Genomic DNA, 20,785 nt, shown 5'->3' with positions numbered 1-20,785 from the left:
GGTAGATACAGAGCGGGTCGGTGTGGTACCGGACGTGTACACTGACAACCAGCGCCTGGAAAGCGAGCTGAAAAACGCACAGCGGGAGAGGGAGGAGTACAGGCGAGCAGCCTCTACTGCGGCTGAGACCCTAGTGAGGGTCCAGAAAGCCAGAGACCTCCATCGGCTGCAGCATAAGCGTGTTGTCCAGGAAAAAAACAGGCTCATCGAGGAGATGAGAAAACTCAAGGTTCAATGTAACAGCTACGAGCCCGTAGTAAAGCGAATGAATGAAAAATATCAAGCAGTTCTAAAGCAGACCGTGTTGGTGACATTGGAGAGGGACAAGGCAGTAAAACAGGTGAACCGCCAGTCAGCTCAGCACAACACCGCAGGTGAACAACAAGAAACAAGAGATGAGAGCCAAGTGTCAAAGGGACAACCTCTCCAGCGACCCAACCCATCTCCTACATCTCCAGCCCCTCCAGGGAGTCAGACTAGGGTCCAGCCAGTGGAGGCAAATGTCTGTTGAAATAAATACTAGGACTAGTATAACTCTTCTCATGTATGCCGTTGGTCCTCATAGTAAAGCATAGTTTTAAGGTGTCATCACTTTCCTGAAATAATTGCATTTAATAAGACTTTCTGGTTGTATTCTACCGCAGGTCAGGGGGAAATATTATAGGCCTACTCTATATCCCATTCAATTTTAGTTATTTTAATTATAATTAATATACTCCATTAAACCACTGTAAATATTTGTGTATGAAAGAAGATGACAAAAAAACGGACAAACAGATCAAACCCACTGTATCACATGAAATAACAGCTTTTATTCGGATTCCTTTGCCTGCATTTCAAAGGTTAAAAGATTGTCAGTTATTTTATTTCATTAGTTTTATGTTGGGCTTGTGCCAGTCATTGTCTGCCCATTATAAGGAGGCAGACAGACATTCAGTAAATCTGCCATCTTATTCCACACCAGAAAGCCGAAGGTGGGACTCCCTCAGTAAAGTGTAAAGTTTGGGAGGCGTATCTTCCTGCTTACCAGAGGATGATATCAATTTGCATAATGTTTGCTGTTAACCTTTCTCAGATTCAGATTCTTAAAAGCATCATCTTGAATTTAAATTGATTGATTTATCACAGTTTGTATTATCTAAATGGTGGTGTCTTGGTAATTCCCCCTACATCGTGTAGTTGTGGGACCTTCAGAGTGAACATTGCCAGACCCTCTTGGATAGCATGGGCAGATTTATGTCTGATCTTTGTGAACACGATCACAGTAGTAAATGTTCTTTGCTCTGAAATGCAATTGATCTTTTTCAAGTCTTTTAGAGTTTCTTTTTCTGATCTAGACTCCTATCAAGATGGAAAAGTGTACTTAATTTATCAATCTGCCATTACTCTGTTGTTGAAGTTCAGACTTGTTGCATTGTAGAGTATAACCACAAGAGGGCACTCTCTAGCAAGCTTTGGTTTTGTTACAAGTGAGTGAATATCAGGTAACTGCAACTCAATGGATTAGAAACTAAAGAAAAGAAAAATCTGGTGAGTGGTAAAGTATCAGTGTCATTTCTTCTCACAAGAGTATCTATTTTTCCATTGACAACCATGGCAATGGCACCACTACCAGGATGAGTTGTGTGTAGAAATAGTCACTATAGAATAAATAGACCACAACATACTTAAGTTATGTGTGCGGAAATTACAGTTCCAGTACCTTTATGCAAAGACAGATATGATTTTGTAGACGATCTAATAGGAAATCCTGGTATATGGCACCATACATAGGAATGCAAAAATGCGTATATTTTAGCATAGATATATTGTTTAGGCCCTATCTGTTGTTGCACTTTTATTCCACCAGGGTGTATTGGTGGAATTTAAGCAAGGCTGATCTGTCACATAGCATGTTCAAAGATATCTCAGTGGTATCACAACTGGATTATGCAGAACAAAGATATACCTTCCCACATAGAAGTTCTCTTCCTCTCTCTCCTTGTACTTCATACTTGAGTAGCGTAGCTGAGTGGTACAAAGATGCTGAAAGAGCTCTTTGATCCAGAAAGGCCCGGGCGTAGCTACAGTACGTGTGACCAAATGATTTATTGTCCTCTCAGGACCTCTAAAGCACCACCCGCTCTGCAGTTTTCAACCATCCATTTATGCCTTCAAAATTCAATGTGAGACCACATTCTGGGACCGACAAGCCTTCCCTCTCTCCATAATGTTCAGAGAGAGACTTAGCCTCAAATGAAATATTAATATGTTTCTGCTCCGTCTGACACCCACTAGACCTTATGGACTTGGAGTTGAACTTAGGGAAGTTTACAAGTTGTGGGAACAATAGCCACAAAAAGTTTTATTTCTAGCCTTTTTTCTTTTTCTTATAGCCTGCATTCTTCACTGTCAACTCCTGCTACCACATCCCTTCATGTCTATACCACTAAACATTTGGTATTTCATTCTTTATCGACATCAGTGATGCTGACTGACGTTTATTTTGATGCTCTTACTCTGCAAAGCCTCATGCAGATAACACAGAGATAAGATATAGATACAGAGGAAGTTACAAGCTGAGTGATAAAGAAAAAATGAAAATGCATCCCGGAATTCTATCAGCAGTCTGCGCTACCTCGCAAGACTTAATCATTCCCAGTAATCAGAAGTCAAATTGTGCTGTTTTGGTCTTTTAAAATGACTTCTACATGCAAGTCTGGCTGGAAAAGTGGAAGCAGGTTTCTTTTACGACCGCTACTAAACTACTTTTCTCCTTATTCTTCTCCAAAGGTCCCTGAAGTGGTTTGTGGACAGAGAGACAATGACCTAATGTGTACTGCTGCTCTTTTTGCACTTATTTATAATATTTCCTGGCCCAGTGATTCCATTACTCTGTTGCCCTTGAGGAATGTAACGGAGGAATGTAGTGTTCCTTTCCGCCCTTGTTTTCATCTGCAGAACATAATTGTTTCAGTTTAGAGCCTTTGTAAGTGTCACAAATGGTTACAGAGTCAATGAGTTGGTGGCTGGAGGGCGCCGTGTTATTTCCAGTCAAAATTTTGTACCATCCAAGCCCCATATTACCCTTTTCCAGCCCGCTCGTCCCTCCCCTCCCTACTGATCCCTCAGGTCTGATGAAGACATGGTGGTCACAGCCTTTATAAGAAGTTCTCAACTTTGTGGTTCCATCTTAAATGCGTCAGGGTGATTGGAATTCCTTCCTTGCCTGCCTGACTCCCCTTGCTGCCTTTTCAGCTCCTCTTTCCACTGACAGCCCTGTCCACTTCAGAGCCACAGTGACCTTTGTGTCATACCAAAGAGAAAGCAGAATGAGAGAGAGCCCACGTTTCGGCCCATTTGGCTCAGGCTGACCCATCCCTGCCTGGCAGCCTTTCATCCTTTTTCCCTTTCTTAATCCTTTGTCCTATTTATGCAACTTAATTACACCAAACCTTGAATTCTGATTGATCCGAGATTACTTTAGCCTTGTAGCCAGAAATATTTCATGACTCGTTGACTCCTTATTCCCCAAGATATATTTTTTAGAAATGCTTCTCTCTCAGTTCATCGTCAGTTCTCTCTGCCATCCTATTCTAATCTATATCTGTGAAATTGATTCACCCTGTCTGCAAGTATTCCCTTCTTAATAAATCAGCTTTCCGTGGACCTATATAGTGGGCAGCGGGTCAAACTCAGCAATATTTTCTGCTTTAATGTAGTGAGCAGGACAGAGATTGGCCCATGGCAGTGACTCAGCAGGCATCCATCATTTTCAGGGAGAGCTACGCAGATGAATTGTGTACCTCTCCCTGACGGAATTGACAAAATCTTGCATTTTTCTTTCAGCTCTGCTCATCTCAGTGCTCTGCTTTTATGTCAATTTTCAAAATGTCTGTGGCAAAATTTGCTCCAAGCCGAGAGGCATTTATTACCTGTGAGTAACTTGTAGGAGGAATGTGGAGACACCTGATGCAGGGGCTGTCAAGCAGCCAATATGCTGCCACTGGCATGTGTAAAATACATTTTAGTGTGAATTGTGATGTATATGTTTCTACCATGAATTGGGTGTATGAAATGAATCTAATAGTTCAACATTGTGGGAAAGACAGTTAGCTTAGCTTAGCAGCTTAGCTTAGAATGGAAACATGGGGAAACTGCTAGCTCACCTTTGTCTGAAGATAAAAAAAATTTGCCTAACAGCAGGTTATGTGGGTAGATTTACCATGACAGCAGGCGATGACTGGCTATATGTTGAATTTAACTATTAGTTTAGCTTTCTGCTAACCATAGCCAAATGGGCTCTTGGCTGCGGCTGTGTTAATTGTTTTGCGTGTGTTTATGAAGTGTGTGCATATGCCAGTGAGGGGGGAGCTGCAGGAGGTCAGCTATATTTCCTTCAGGACCACTAACTTCTTGGAATCTTGTTGCCATAAAGTTGCCAAGCAACAAACAGAGTTTCCTCCAGCTTTCATTCTTTACTCTATGTTGAGCTAAAATAAGAAGATAAATTAAGATAAACTGAGATGATAATGTTTTGGTTATAGATTCTTATTTACCATACAGAAAACCCTCTTCAAAATAATGTATTTCTAAAAATGTTGAAATGTTCCTTTTAAACAAAATAATTTCCATTCCTGATATTTTATCATGACCATTTGTGTCCAATGGAAACGATTAGCAAAGTCATAGAGGTCTGTAATATATTGGTAATAAGTAGCCTATTAGCTACAACGTACATTGTATAGCATCAGCTTTTCAGAATAACTGTAGGTTATATGGATATTATTAGAGACTGTGACTACAAAGTTTGATCAAAATTACATTTCAGCAGTGTCAGAAACATTTGGTTGATGTTTGTTTTTAGCGACAAAATGAAGGGATTGCAGGTGGCAGACTGCCTCTGGATGTTCAGACAAAGGCTTTGTTTATAATAGGAAGCCGGCAGGGCCGGGAAAAGTCAATGAATTCTGCATTGGCCCATAAATAACACTCCCATTGGTATACATGTTGAAAGGTCAGCTGGCTGATATATTGAGCTGACATCACAACACTGTTACTGAGGAGTTACACATATCAAACATACATCTCTCTTTCTATCCCTCTCTGCCTTTTCTTCATTAGGGCCAGAGGCATGAGACAGGGCCGGGCTGCTGTGACAGCAGTTTGAAGTTTTGACAGGCAGAGTTAGAGAGACTGTTTGGGGGAGGTGATGTCAGCCGAGAGAGGAGTGACACGGGGAAGACAGCCTATGCCCTGTATCTGATCTGATGGGAAGTGGCAGGAGATGAAGAGAAGGAGCCAAAGTGAGCCTGAAAGCGAGGTCGCGATTTGAGGTCGGTGGAAAACAGAGAATAGATGAGAAGAACCATTTCAGGAATACTGAACAGGGAATACCTTGTCTTGAGTGCAATCACAAAGAAAACACACTTTACAGAAAGTCTTCAGTTGATACACTTTTAGTTTCAAGATCTGATTCAAGCTGTCAGACTATGAAACAAGGTGAAAAACAGGCAAACAGTTTGGCCTGATTATCAAACTTGCTATATGAATATGTCAACACAGGGATGCTATAGCTAATGTTTTTCACAGGAGTCAAAGAAATATTAATTAAAGGAAAAATGTGACATTTTTGGGAACTTACTGATTTGTTTTGAGTTAAATGAAAAGAATGATGACCAATATCATGTCTGTACGCTAAATTTGAAGCTATGAGCAGCTGGCTAAATTAGTTAACAAAGACTACGAACAGGGGAAAACTGTTAACCTGTTCCCACTGTTAATGCTTAGCTAAATCAGCCAATTGCTGTTAGCGTCATGTGGTGTCATTCAGCAAGAAAGCGAATAAAAATATTTTCAAAAAGGTCAAATGTTGGCTTTTACAGCTGTGTTATTTTATCCACACTTTTCACCAATGCTCTGTTGCTATTTTTCATGATTCCAGCTGGGTAGGAAGATTAATCTAACACTATGATATTTTTTGGTATTTTTGTTTCTCTTAACTGGGGAAACAGCTGCCATTAGTGAACACAACAGCTGATCTGTGTAAAGCTCTGAACAAATCAGATGTGGGTGGTGATTTAGAGGCCTGGAACCGGGCTGAATTTTCCTAAGGTTTTGTTTAAGATCTGAACAACATGACTCAAACTTTTTTTCTTTTTTTTTTTTTTTTTAGCAATGGTTTCATGTTACCAGATTAAACAATTATCTTGGTGAGTCTATTGTTATCAGTACCAATACAAATAATGGCCAAAGCCACAAAAATGAGACCTAAGCTACATAAACTTGACTAATTCTTTAGATAAAACAAACGGTCAAGTGTAGTTGCTGTCTCATAGTTGAACATACCTTCCTTACAGCAAGCCTCTATCCACTCCTATCGTAGAACTTGTTTGTGACTGTCTTTTCCCACATTGCATGTTGTTTGAGGTGAGATGCTCCTGTCAACAAGAAGCTAATTCTTGTGCAGTGGTTTCTACTGCTTGAAACTGATGTTGACTGTAAGCCACTAACTACACATGAACCTGAGTGAGCTTTTATGGGAAATCCTGACATATCACTCTGCTTGCATCATTTCCTACCACAATCCTATAGATTGAAGGCTTCCAAATTATTTGGTTAGTCATGATTATCATCAGCTTTGTTCTCAAGGGGAATGACTGAACCCATCGCGGAGCGGAAACAATGCGACACACCATTACACAACCGCAATGACTGAAACACAGCTATAAGGATCCCGTTTGTGCTGACCACACATGGTGACACATGTTCAGACTGAAGACTGAATTTAACATTTACAGCACCAGAAGAAATGGGATTTTATGGCTGATTTCATTTCATAAAGTGTCTCCGTGTTTGTGTGTGTTTGCATGTGTGCATGGTCTGCAGTTGATACACACACTCGGATACACTGCCTTGTTCCATCAGGTCATCAAGCAGGAGTTTCCCAGGATGCATTAGCCCAAGGGTACAGTCAGTCAGTGATACCCTGCTGGCAGCTGTCAGAGCAGTGTGTGTGTGAGATGATGACAGGGGAGTGAGCCGAAGCTGTGCCCCTGTTGTTGTTTCTAAATAGAAATAACAGGATCTTAGTCTTTATGCCAGTCGCTCTTTCGGAGAAATCAGAACGGCATCCTGTGGTGGTTTGTCACCAAGACGACAACAAGACAGCTCATAACCAGCTCATCTAGGTTATCTGATGATAGCTGACCAGCTCAGGACTTTACATTTCTCTATGTTCTCCCAAAGCGAGCCAATGAAGCATAATCAACACCAATTATCCAATTATGTGCGTCAGGGAAAATGCCACATTTATAAATAACATTTTGTTGTGTTATCTTTTCCCTTTTCTCTCTGTTTGCGTCTATAGAACCATAAAAATGACACTGTGTGTACTGCACACTTACGTCATGAGCAGAGGGCTTTGATCACTAAATGAGCTGAAGATGACTCATCCTATTCAGTTAGATTGCCTTCCACTTTTACACAGGCTCATTTTCCTCATCAGATTGCCTCATATTTAGGATTTTCTGGTGGCTTCACTTTGGGTGGGCCTGAGTACAATTTTAGGTACTCATCAGAGTAAAGTACTATTTTTCTTAGTGTTGAAACCAGGTGATTTATTTAATCTGATACTCAGTAAATAGGTAGAGACCCAGATGCAGAGCAGCCCGCAAGGATCTGATTTTGTGCATATGTTGATGTAAGTGTCCTGGAAAAATACTCAGACTAAACTTCTGGTCCAGACCATACTGCGTTTATATGCTTGGCCAAATGAATTAAAAATGACATATTTAAATAGACAAAGTTTGACTCCTGCAACAGATGGTCTGGACTACATTTAGATTTTTTTTTCTCTCTCTAAGGAGGAGGCTATTTCCCCCTGGCTGCTGTAATGTAAATGGATTAGTGTCCCTCTCCTAGAAAAGAGGTTCCTGCTGGTTTATCCTCCTTCCATCTTTGCCAACCATGCACTATACATGAAGCACTTGCAATATAATTAGCGACTTAGTGGTGTTTCAGATGCTGAATTTTATGAATCAGTCATAGGCACTTTTGCAGACCCTTGTGCGAGAAATGTAACGTATTATTCTGGGAAAGAGTGAGGGAAAGACTGAGCTGCTACAAGAACTGTTATACAATTTAATGTCTTAATGGAGCTCAGAGTGTAAAAACTATTATCCAATTTCATAGAGAAGGCTCCAGTGGAGCATAAAGTGCATAATATTTAAAGACGTTTACACCATATGTCTCTACTAAACTTGTTTTGAAATCTGATACAACAACACACAACATATTTCTGCAAAAATATACCCCCAATCTTCATAAGGAATCTGTGATTAAATAGGTTACAACAAAATGCCGGACAAGAATATTAATGTGATCTTTTGTGATAACATGCAGGAATATATTAGAAACTTAGAATAGTATATAAAAGTAAGTGCAGACAAATGCTGACTGATAAATGTAAGATAGCTTACAGCTGAAACAGTAATGGTGGACACACATCAAAATGAACATCAAAGCTGTTATTCCAAATGTCAGTTTTTCACACCAATCTTCAGTTTGTTTCAATGTTTTTGGTAAAATAAATGTGAACAAACTTTTACTGTGTACATCCTTTGAAAGGATTTTTCAGAATGAGAAAGAACATTTTATTTTGCAGCACTTGTCTTCTATATGCTTCTTTTGACTCTGGTGTCCTGCTCATCATTATGTGGATCTCCCTGGAGAGCACAAAACATGTAAATAATAATACTAACACATCATGTACATATGCATCAAGTGTAGTGAATTTGTGTGCATGAGAGTAAATGTTATATAATGACTCACCAGGACAGAGAAAGCCCCAGAACGACCTGACTTCCCCTTCTTGGGCGGATCGGGCTTCACCTGCCTCCTTGCTCTGGTGATCTGGAAGTGAAAACCCATTCATCACCGAGTTAGTCCTTCACAAGTGTGACATTCTTTGGGAGGCTATAAACTTTTTTTTCAGCATGCAGAAAGAGATTATGACAGAAACTTTCTTTGGAAAGACATTGCCTGATATCAAAAAATCCATTTAAACAAACAGATTATATTGGCAAGTACGCCAAATGGATCCAATAAAAACCAAGTAACGTGGCCTTATAACTCTGCTTGCACATCCGGCCTCATTGCCCCAGCTGTTGCTCTGCTCAGGGGTTGCCATGGAGACTTACCTGTAGGGGGGTGGATTTGTTGTTATTGCTAAGGAGGGAGAAGGAGCCGACGCGGGATATACGCTTCTTTTTCTTATTCCCGGCTTGAACCAAGTGTCGCCTGGACCTATCGGCCTAAGAAAGCATAGACAGAGGGATATTATTAGTATATGTATTGATACATACTCCATTTGTGCTTGATTTGAATCCACTAAATTGAATTTGGGAAACACACACACTTCCCAGCCCACACTTCTGACCATCACATAATAGCCTTCCTCTTAGTGTAGTGCTACTCTAACATAAAAGCTCTTATATGGTACTTTTATGAATTTAGTGAGCAAATAATGTGGTTTCTCTGCATCCTTCCCGGATTAATAAAGTATGACTAAAACTTCATTGGACCTCGGGCAGCAGCAGCCACCGCTGTGAACCCCTCCTCACCTCCCCCGCGTTTGGCTTCTGCTCACTCTGACTCCTGTGTGACTAACAAGAGCGGTTTACCTGGATGAGAGTGTTAGGGAAGCCTTTGACAGAGACGGCCCCGGGCAGGCTGGAGTGACTCAGGTGGGTGGGGCCCCTCCGCTCCAACTGTCTCTTACGTCTGAACAAAGCCTGCAAGGATGAGACAGTCACAACCACATCCACAACCACAGAGGGAAACAACATCTCGTCAGCTCCGCGTCTCTGTGTGATAAAGCGCATCAGTGTGAGTTGGATACTGAGTGGAACACATTATTGTTCGTTTTCTCTGTTCTGCTCTGTTTGCCCTTTCCCTCTCTTACCCTGTCCTGTCTCATCTTGCTTTATCATTCTCTGTCCCATCATCCTCACATTCAGTCGCCCTTGTTTTTATTGGCAAACTCCAGCATTGAGGGGAGGAAACTGCAAAATTATTATAGTCAGTGGCCCCACCATTTCCTGCTTTTCTCATTGATCCGCACATAAACAACACACCGCTATTGATCCACTCGTTTTCCTAATAAATGGACTGTCACTTTGAGGAACAACAGGTTTCACTTTGCCAATTAGAACTTTGTGGTAAATTTATAACTACACCGGGCCTTGACTCCATCAGTGCTTTTCTTTTTTCCCCTCAAGTTATATAAGTGTGGAAATTAAAAGGTTGTTTCCAGTCTTGTATAATAACTTCCTACCCTATCTCTTTTTCCATTCTGTTGAAAACGAAGACGACTACATTAGCAACAAAATATTTGCCTCGGAATCATTTGTGATGCCATTTAAAGTGCTCGCAGTGATTGCTGTTGACCTACATTTTGATGAGTGTTTCAGTTTTCAGTCTTGAGGGATGGAATATTTTAGAAGTGGCTGTAGCACAACAGCTGTACAGTTTAGAATTGAAGGATAATTCCAATATGGATGTGCTGTTGGTGAAGTTAAGCTGCAGGGGAACATACATTGGGTGTAATGGACTACCTTGTGTCTGTCCCTTTCTCTCAGCAAATTCAAGCTTTGTCCCCACATACCACCAGTATAATTAACATAATTATCTAATTCTTTAACAGCAACTCACAACCAGCATTCTCTATCTACACAACTTATTATCCCTCTGTTGTTTCTGACTTATGTTTCTGATACCATGGTGCCTTTTCACCCTTCTCATACCCTCTGCGGTGCTCCTGTGACCGTGAACCAGACTGCCTCAGAGTCAGACCTGCTCTGAGCCGGTGCCCTCTCACAGTGGAAGTGAAGGAAACAGACTGAGGCAATAATCTTGTAAAGGAATAAAAGTGTAAGTGGTGGCACATACCAGTCCTTCAGTTAATGGTAGCTCCCTCTGCTGCATCTGATCGTCATTCTGAGGAAGAGGAAGAGAAAAGGGTCAACACTTGGTGTATTTATCCTTTTCAGTACACAGGTGGATTTACATTACAGCATAATTAATGTCATGAATTCTTTAATAGAGAGACAAAAATATTCCTACATTCCTACTTCCAACTTCATTTAGTTTTTCATCGTGTGAAAGTTAGTCCACTGATCCAGAGAAAACAAGTTATATTGTCATGCCTAACAAAGTGTCACACTAATACACACGCACACACACAGAAACAAACGAACAATTCTTCAGCACCCAAGTCGGTAAACGTTGCAGCATTTCTTATTGCAGGGTGGAGGTGCGGATCTCCTGGGTCTTGATGACCTCATAAAATCGAGCTGTATGTTTTGTGTGTGTGTGGGTGTGGCTATAGGATGTGCATCAAAACCTACCACAGTCCATTTGGTTTCCTGCTGTTGTGCACATTGCGTGATGATGACTCCCATAAATTACTAATTTCCAACACAAGTGACCTTGGTGGAACAGGCAAGCCCAAGTAAACTAAACCAAATGGAGCAAATTTAGCCTCTTAAAAGATGCTGCCTCTGGTATTAGTTAGTTCCCACCACATTTAAAGCTTATAATTGTGCATTCTGTAATTACATGACAAATAATTGCTGCAGAAGAGCATATATGTGGCACAAACTCCCTCAGATGGAACAGAATTCCCAACTCATCGTCTTTCATGTGTGGGTGAAAATCCTCCTCTCTCCTCCTGCAGCTGTCGAATCCGTTGTCCAGATGAGGATGATTACTTTGGACAGAACATGAAGACTGTCCACAGAAAAATGCTAAACCACAAGTTTAAAGTATAACAGCCGGTAGCCACATGAAGGATTTTGTTCCACAGAGGCGTATATTTTTGGTGCAGAGGCATTATGGCTGTAAAAACCATTACAATGAGACTTTGTTTCTGTTAGAAAAAAAAAAAATTACATGTCTCCACAGGTCAGGGTTAGACTGTACACGTCTCCTGCCATCCTGAAACACACTTGACCACTATCATCGTCACAACAGTCTCTTTTGAAGGAGTCAGAATGAATTTACATTTTACATTCCAGCAGAGTTACTGGCTTCCTTTGACCCACACTACTGTATAAACACTGACCACACTGTGTCTGAGCAAACACTAACTAAATCCGTATGTGCCTGGTCATCTAAACTTAAACTGAAAGTACAAACTTTAAAGATGATTTCATGGGGTGATAAGATCTATGCAAATTACACAGATGAAATCTTGGTTAAAAATAAGACAGATTCTACAGTTTTGAGTCAGTGGTGATGTAGGTTTTAGTTACAAAAATGTCTTAACTATTTGTACATTCACTGTATTTTTAAAAAAAACTGAAGCATACAATTTCCTTAAAGTCAAAATCAACCTAATATTACAGATGTATCACCACTTTTCACTGCTCACATTACATTAATGTCCTTTAGCATTATTGTTGTAGAAATTGCTGATAATTCATATTCTTTTCACTTTCCTTTCAGAGAAGGGTTAGTTATTATGTTGTTTGGTCCAAGCAAACAACATTTAAATAGACTCAAACAGGCTGCACTTACCAGTGTAGTGTCACAACAGATGATGACTGACACATAATGAACACCCTTGTCCTTCACTAACTATCACATCCATTAGAAGTGCGTCTCTTACCTGTCCGTCTGCGGTCTGTTCACTGACACACAGCTCTCCCTGAGTCGCTCCTGAGCAGTCGAGGGCGTGTGACAGCAGGCTCGCCTGCAGGCAGAGCACGCACAGCCAGATAGTAAACCCCATGATCCAAGCAAGAACTCGACTGCTCCCAGCCCCTGTCAGCTCCCTGCTTTATACTCTCGGCTCTGCTAATGGGGAACAGATGCAGGGGAACTGGAGGCCATGCCAGCTTCACGCAGACAAACAGCCCACCGCAAGCCTGTGCTTTGCGCCAGCCAGTGGCCTGCGGTCCTGCAGAAACATGTCAGACATCTTGAGGGGCCTCCCCTTTAAAAACCGTCTCCCCTACCCCACTACCCCAACCCAAAGAGGAGTATGAAGACCATTTTCCACTTATGCCTGCACGGTAACTCCTGCCAAAACTGAGTGTGTAAGTGCTTGTGTGTGTTTGAAAGAGAGTGAAGAGAGAGAGAGGAAACTTATGTTGTCAAACTTCTGTACATAACAGATGAAAAATTGGTGGTTTGGTTCTTGCAATGTTGTGAAGAAATGCTGCATTATGCTGTGAATTTGTCTCCTGGCTCAGTGTTGATGAATCTCTGTCCTTGTGCTTTCAAAATGTACAGCGAGACAGTAAGACTGTTAGAATTACAGTAATTACTCCTCAGTAGACCTCTCAGTGGAATAAACAGCAGCTATCAAAACTGTCAATTCATCTTTGAGACTGCAGACTGCTGTTTACTGAGATAAAATCACAACTGTAAGATATCGATAGAAAATCATGATAAGGGTATTGTGGTTTAGTGAAATTACTCATGATCCTTTGGGAGTTAAATGACCGAAAAACAGAAGGAAGCCTTGTTTTTCACTCACATTCACTTTAAATTGTATAGTATGTTTTACATTATCTGGCAAACATGTTGAGGGGGGTTAGTGTGCCTCTGCGGGGAGTTTATATGGCCTTTAAAACGCGGCACGGCATAAAGAATGTATCTCCTTATGGGGCACGTTGTACATGAATAGGCACCCTGTCTCAAGGTGTATTACAGGATGGAAAGAATGAGTGGGCTCGAGCAAGAGAGAGGAGAATCAAGTCTAATGTCTTCAAGCCTCAGGCTCCTGGTCACAGGGGATTTAGGACTGGAAACATGCACTGCTGTAAAAATTGTGGAAATAAGAAAGTTTCATTTCCGGTCCAAGACAAGCCCATATACCACTTTCCTGTGTTCTGGCATATCAGTGAAAGATGTGACTTCTTACTAAACAAACTTGAAAGGTTTGTGGGAAAAATAACAGTGAAAGCATCTGCAATGTCTCTAACAATTTCCCAGTGAGTCACATTTTGAGTGCAAGATGGTTATTCATCTTCATTCCTATCCAACACCCCCCCCCCCCCCCCCCTCCTTTTTTACTGAGATACGTTAGACACTTTGGTAGGTACTGCTGTTGCAAACATTTCCCTGGAGGTTCAGTGAGACCACTGGCTAGACAGCTGCAGGCTAATGATGTGAATTGATGGAGGGGATGTTTAGTCAGGAGACAAGAGAAGGGAAGAGTGAAAAATTACCTCAAAACAACAAGCCCTGCTTTACTTGGCAGCCAATCCTAAATGGACTCAAGTCTACAAGTGGACAAAACATGTCAGCCATTTTACCAGAAAGACCAAGCAAGTAATCATTGTCATTCATATTGAGATTCACAGTCTGTGTTTTAGTTTAAAAAAAGAAAACATCAGATGGCTTCTTGTAAGACACATTGAAATCATGTTACCAAGGTTACAAGTTTACATTAAACTCACGCTAACCACAATGTGGCCATGTAAAGAGGCAGTAATGACAGCAAGGGAGAGTTATTTCATACTCCAAATCTTATTATCTTGTTATTCACTCAACACTTTCAAGTTTAAAGTCACTTTTTCTCTATCTCAGGGAGTTAACTGTTTAAAATTGCTATGCAGAGCTACCCGCCAGTGTTTAAAGATGATGCTCTACAGCTAGCAGCTGTTTACCTTGTGAAACCCCACCCCTCCACCCCCCAGAACACCGCCTGACCAGAAATGAGCAGACGGGTAATCTGTGACACATAAATAGGCTAATTGTAGAAATACTGTATGTTTGTGTGTGAGTGAGGGTAAGCAACAAAGTTGTTTGGCAGCAGCATGACGAATCAGAGAGAAGAGGAAAAGTGATTTAGAAGACAACATCTGGATTAGGACACATGACTCATGAAGTAATGGATGTTTTTGATTATGTAACTGAAACATCAAGTCCCTCACTGCTCCAGTTGTTAAAGGATTGGTTGACCAAAATTATGGAAAAAAACTTTTTCTCGCTGAACTTCAGATAGATTTGGTTTCATTTACCCAGTTTTAATCAGATATTTGTCTCTGAGAATAATCTAGATGCCCCAATACAATGGAGGTGAATTTAGTTTGTGGTGCTGCAAGCTTTGACTAAAATACATATACAAATTTCAACAGGATTGGGTCTCACCAGAAACAGTGTATAATCCCACAGACCTCACTGTGGCACATTTGTTATAAGGATTATTTCTCCGCCAGAAAGTAGTCCTTATAAAAACTATTGACATGGTGGGACAAGGGGAAGTTAAAATATTTGTTTTGTTGAAATGGGTGATTTGACCAGTTTAAGTCTTAAAGGGATAGTTCTGGGAAAAACGCTTATTTGCTTTCTTGCAGCTCCAGCCAAGAGACAGTTAGCTTATCCTAGCATGAAGATTGAAAACCAAAGGAAACAGCTAGCTAAAGAAAAATATGCCTACTGACACATATAAAGAAGCAAGATATAACATGTTAATTAGTGAGTGTTAGAGCCGCAGGAAGGGGGGATTTTGTGACCTTTGGACAGACCCTGGCTAGCTGTTTCCCTTGGCTTCCAGTCTTTATGCTAAGCTAAAAGAAATGACAGCAATAAAAGCAAAGAAGCATATTTCCCCAAAATGTTGAGCTATTTAAAGGTGTTATCAGACAGAAAGCAGAATGAATTTGGAGCCCAAACAGCCAATGTACCAACTGTACATTGGCTGTAGCCTAGCTAGCAACGGCACACCAATGTGCTGTGTTTGTGCTCAGCTCAGCTCAGCTCCAGTTCTCTCTGTCATTTCCCTTCAGTCTCTTTTCTTTTTTTTCTCCTTTCTGTAAACACATTTTTTGCTCAAGTTGAAACATTTTCAATCACAATTCATCACATGCTGCTTTCTTGTTTGGCCGCATTTTGCATTGACTTGCCTCTAAATCTTGCTCTGCGGTCTTTCTAAACACACAGTAAGAAAAACTATATATGAAACTGAGTAAATCTTAATTGGAAATATTGGAGAAAGCCACACGGTCTCCCCCATAAAGAGATTTCTCTATAAAGCTCAGTGCTTTATAGAGAAATCTTGCTGTAAATGAAAACAAACAACTACCCTTAATAGCTTATACAATATATTTGTATGTGCATGTGAACACTAAAACAAGTAACAACCAGTGTGAGTAGATCTGCTTCACCCTTGGAGTGCATATAAGATGCATCCAGATGAAAAAAACAGTGATACAACAGTCAATTATCTTTGTTGTGCATAAAGATGAGGCCTCCATTTGGCGAACCAAACTCAGTCATGCTCCAAATAGCAAATAGCCTATCACTTTTCAATCATGTGTTTGACTTATTGCATGCAGTGTTGCATTTGTGTGTTACAGCTCCCATGTGCAGGTAGGGTAATGAACGAACAGTGTGAATATCTGTACGGTTATCCAGATTTAACCTCTAGCTGAGAAATGAGACACTGATCTGATGCCGCCCTTTCCGTCTTCTCTGTACAACTGGACAGGCTTATAGGTCTGATTGCAAATTAATAATCCTCTATAGCACATTTTTCTCTTCTATTTCTCTGCGGCTGCTTTGGTAACAGCTTTGTTAAAGGTGCGAAGGAGAGAAAAGCAACAAGGCTTTCAATCCTCTCATGTGGAAACAACGACAGAAGCCAAGGACGAGGGTGAGGAAAAACAGGACGGCAGCGCTGCAATTTGTGTGTCATTGTACAAAGAGGGATTATTGTCTGGCTTCTTACATTTCACTTTCTGTTTATGTGTCTTTGGCTATTTGAGCATTAGCATGCTCACACAGAGGAGTGTTCATTTGACTCAAAGGGAATCTTAAATATATCATCAGTTACAAACATAATTTGTCTTTAATCTTACATCTGTACCCACTCTGCCCCCCCACGGTATTTCACTGAATAAAAAGGCACTCAGCAATCACAGCCCTCATTTTCCCACAGTAGACGGATGAAATACTGCCTCTTTCCAACAGCAGTCCCTTTGATCCATCTACAAATTACCATAGCTTATCAATTGAGACATCAAAGCTCCCAGGAAGAGAAAACATTCAGTCTGTAGATAATCAATTAAATCAAAAGTCAGTGTAGCTGGGGGCTCTGTGACGTTGCAAATGAATCAACACAAACACACATGGTTTTGAAATAGTAAGAAACTCTTCTATATTACTCCACGCAAGCAAGAAAATAGGCCAGGTGCAGATTCAAACATTTGTCTATAACAAGAAACTGGCACGCTGCTGGAACGACGCTGCTCTGCTGCTCCTGTTTACATTATGATTTGTTGGATTGAAGCCATTTTATGACTTTGAAATTAATTTTTTGAGGGCTAGAAACTGTTAAATGTGGACGCCATAACTCATTTTGAGGGTATAAAGATTGGCTTTCCAGTTATAACGTTTGTTGACAGACTTCATGTAGGCTGAGAGAGAGATCCACCCTAAAACATTTCACCACTGTAAACAGAAGGTGCACACACACTACAACATGCTACAGTTTCAGCTAAAAAGAGATGATTTATTTATAACTTAAATAATAACTGACAAAACAAATGACACTGATGTAACTAATATTAAGTGAAATATATGAGTCTATTCTCAATCATTAAAATAAATCAGCAGCTTTTACTGATATAGCTGAACCAGCGATTTCCATATGCAGATCTTTTAATGAGTCTTTTTAATGGCTTTTTTTTCCTGAGGAAGAATCTCTTGACTCAAGATGTCTCAGGGGCTGAATCGACAACCAATGCATTGCATTTTTTCTTTTACTGACATGTTTTGAAACATAGTATAAAAATGTAGTGAAAATGAACAAATCTCATCCTAAGGGTATCACTGCACAAGGGGTTGTTGAAAAGTTAGGAAATGAAAGGAATCAGCACAGGAGGAGGATGAGCTGGATGAACAAAATTAACACCCAGCTATTGTTTGCAGAATAATCCTCAATGATCTACATGGTGTTAGTGTCTTAATATGGATTATGAAGGTCTCAAAGAATAATTTCCTATACAGAGGTCAGTGTCTGAAGATGTGAAGATATTCCTATCATATATGGTTATGCTATAATTGATATTGTGTTGTATCTTCATGGAAGCAATGACATTCTGTTAGTAGGACAGTGCCAATTAAAGCCAACTTATCCGGTCATTATCACCACACATTAACCATTGTTCATTCAGACAGAATACTAAACATGATGTCATGAAAGAGTGTGACACGTAGTACAGGTCATGCCCTCTCACTATCTCTCATTTATATCCCATCCTCTCTCTGCTGTGGTTACCATGGCAGCAATGAGTTGGATTCAAACAATGCCACATAGGGCTGAAGCCTTTGACGAGAGGAGAGAGCCAGTTGTATGTGTATCTGGGCAAGACAAGGTGTGGAGAGGCTCAGTCTCACATGAATGATGTCTCCAGCTGCAGCCACACATGCATCATCCCATACATGCCATAATCATGACAGATGCATTGTTCACAGAGAGATACCAAATGTCACGTCTTCTGTTGATGCTAGGACTTGTCATTCTTTTTGCTACTCTGTCCACATACCAAGCTATTGTAAATCTTATGTTCCTTGACAATGTTGTAAAAATTAATTGATGGTTCTTGGTATTCATGTGTGTTTGTGTTACCAGACTAATTAATTACATATTTGATGAGAAAAAATTGACTGATCATTGTATTATGTAGAAATCTTTACATATTTGGCAACTGAGAACGCTAATAAAAAGACATACGATGAAATGTTTTTGATTTTTTGGCCATTGGATGGCATCACATCATTGACATATTTTCACATCAAAAAGTTTATATTGCAAATGTATCAGAAAACAGCTGCTTATTTACACATGCCGTCAGCACTAGCAGTAATTCGCAGTCCTGTCTGTGGTCACCTGGGGTAACTCTACTATTCACTTTTAGCTCTGTTTTGGTCTCCACCAGCTCCTGAGATATCTGGCTTTTTACTGGCTAAATGTTCCATTATGTTCACTAGCTGGCAGCTAACTTTGTTTGTCTGCTGTTTGTTGGTGAGCAGGTAAACTACTTTAATTTGTGGCATTTTGCATAATGAAACTGGCAATAGTATGCTTTGAGCTAGCAAATGGATTTGTGGGAAGTCATGGTTATGTATCTTTGGACTAGATGATAGAAGATACAATGAGTTGAAGGCATTTCATTAATCAATTTACATTTCTTCAGATTGCTCTGTGTTTTCATTGGCTGCTGAAATCATAATCCAGGCTGAAGTGTTGATTTGCTGGTGGTATGAATGAACAAGAAGTGATGCTAAATCTCCGACCTTTTACAGAAATGTCTTCCAGAGCTGAGTGGCTTGAAACAAAAACACCTCCTGTGTAAACAGCTGTGGCTAAACTGGGCTGGAGAAAACTACTGGCAAGCAAACCGGGAAGTGGAGTGGCTGGCAAATTTACTCTCACTCATCCACGTTTGTGAAGTATTCTCCAGAAAGGAGGGGGGGTTAGCAGGCTTTTGTGCTGTGTGACTAATATAGCCTGGAAGGAGATTGACCAGACTGTCAATATGTTGTGGTTTCTAAACACTGGAAGGGAAAAGAATTAGTCTGGGGTGACTGGAGGCTCAAAGGAACATCTTAAAGTATGAGTGCTAATCTAAAGAGCTTTACACAGTATGTGAAAAACACCCTCAAATGGGAACTGGCCAGAAAATAAAGAACAACATTCAGACTCTCAGAAGCTTTAAAGCTACAGCCCAGTGTTCCCCACAGGAATATCCATCCTCCTGACGTCCAGACAGTTACTTTCCACTGCCATGTTTATGTGTTGCATTTTTGTTTGTGTCAAATGCAAATCAGTCTTAATGAACATCTGCTCTGAGGGTATTTTTGCAGCGCCTGAGCAAACTGGCTCCATCTTTCTTTGCCTGCTTGCACCCCTATTCCATACTAACAGCCATTGCTGTAGTTGTGTGCAGCGTATCCAGGAGATAAAGCAGTTGTTTTCCATTATGAATGTGATTTTCCTCAGCTCCTGCTTTAACTCATTACTCAACCTAGAGGACAATTAGTGCTTGTTTATTAGCTGTAACAGGGGAAATGGCTTCATGACTCCCTTCCATCACTGAAGCCTCATCCACCCTGGAGATTTCTGAAATGCATTTATCACATGTAAAAATGCTACATTTATCTGTTTATGAAAGATAAAAATAATAAATGTGAAACAAGCTCATCTTTTTTTGCTCATCCCTACCTTTTCTTCCCCTTACTCCTCGCTGTGAATAACAGCACAATGCATGAAGTGACTCACTATGTTTGTTTGGTATTGTGATGCTTTGTTTCCAATACTGCAATGGCCACTTATGGGCAATTAGTCATGCTGAGTAGGCAGAGGCTTCACCTCCACCTCGTCACCGACAAACACAAGACAATGTAAGTTTAAATGGAATGAGCTGAGCAACTGAAGACTAAACAAGCTGACATTAGTGGAGGGAGAGAAATATGGTGCTCATCTTAGCATTAGCAGACAGAAAGAAGAGGGCTTATCGCACACATTATTGTGGGATCAAGAGCAGGAGCTTAAATCCAAAATCAATACTCTGACCGAGAGGTCTGTGATATCTAATTGTATTTAAATGACTGAAATATCAACATTCTTAATGGGCTTGTTCAACATCTGACTCATTGCTTTATAACCACTTGTGGTATCTTGAGGTGCTGATGTGAAGAAGTGATCGCCGCTGACACGTCTTTACTTGCAATCAAAAAGAAGTTTATTTACAGGAAAGAAACAGCGTCAAAAATGCCGAATCCTGGAGCA

The 20,785-nt window shown here is 40.5% G+C and overlaps 1 protein-coding gene across 1 annotated transcript; it reads right to left on the bottom strand.

Moving 5' to 3' along the window:
* Positions 1–8,107: 8,107 nt before the first annotated feature.
* On the bottom strand, positions 8,108–12,938 carry si:dkey-12l12.1 (uncharacterized). The gene is made up of 6 exons (XM_056363783.1): positions 12,650–12,938; positions 10,930–10,977; positions 9,663–9,773; positions 9,180–9,293; positions 8,812–8,892; positions 8,108–8,705 (listed from the first exon to the last, which is right to left on the bottom strand). The coding sequence occupies exons 1-6, from the start codon at positions 12,770–12,772 to the stop codon at positions 8,655–8,657; spliced, it is 528 nt and encodes a 175-aa protein (XP_056219758.1). The 5' UTR covers positions 12,773–12,938; the 3' UTR covers positions 8,108–8,654.
* Positions 12,939–20,785: the final 7,847 nt, after the last annotated feature.

This window comes from Seriola aureovittata, chromosome 20, assembly GCF_021018895.1.
Source record: "Seriola aureovittata isolate HTS-2021-v1 ecotype China chromosome 20, ASM2101889v1, whole genome shotgun sequence".
NCBI classification, from domain to species: Eukaryota; Metazoa; Chordata; class Actinopteri; order Carangiformes; family Carangidae; genus Seriola; species Seriola aureovittata.
Note: the sequence above shows the minus strand (reverse complement) of the source record. Positions and strands in the feature narration are given on the sequence as shown.

Excerpts from the sequence above, each read along its gene's own strand:
- si:dkey-12l12.1 (XM_056363783.1), bottom strand. The coding sequence starts at position 12,772 with ATGGGGTTTACTATCTGGCTGTGCGTGCTCTGCCTGCAGGCGAGCCTG. Across the intron at positions 10,978-12,649 it reads AACAGACCGCAGACGGACAG|AATGACGATCAGATGCAGCA; the intron begins GTAAGAGACGCA and ends CCTCTTCCTCAG. Across the intron at positions 9,294-9,662 it reads TCCCTAACACTCTCATCCAG|GCCGATAGGTCCAGGCGACA; the intron begins GTAAACCGCTCT and ends ATGCTTTCTTAG.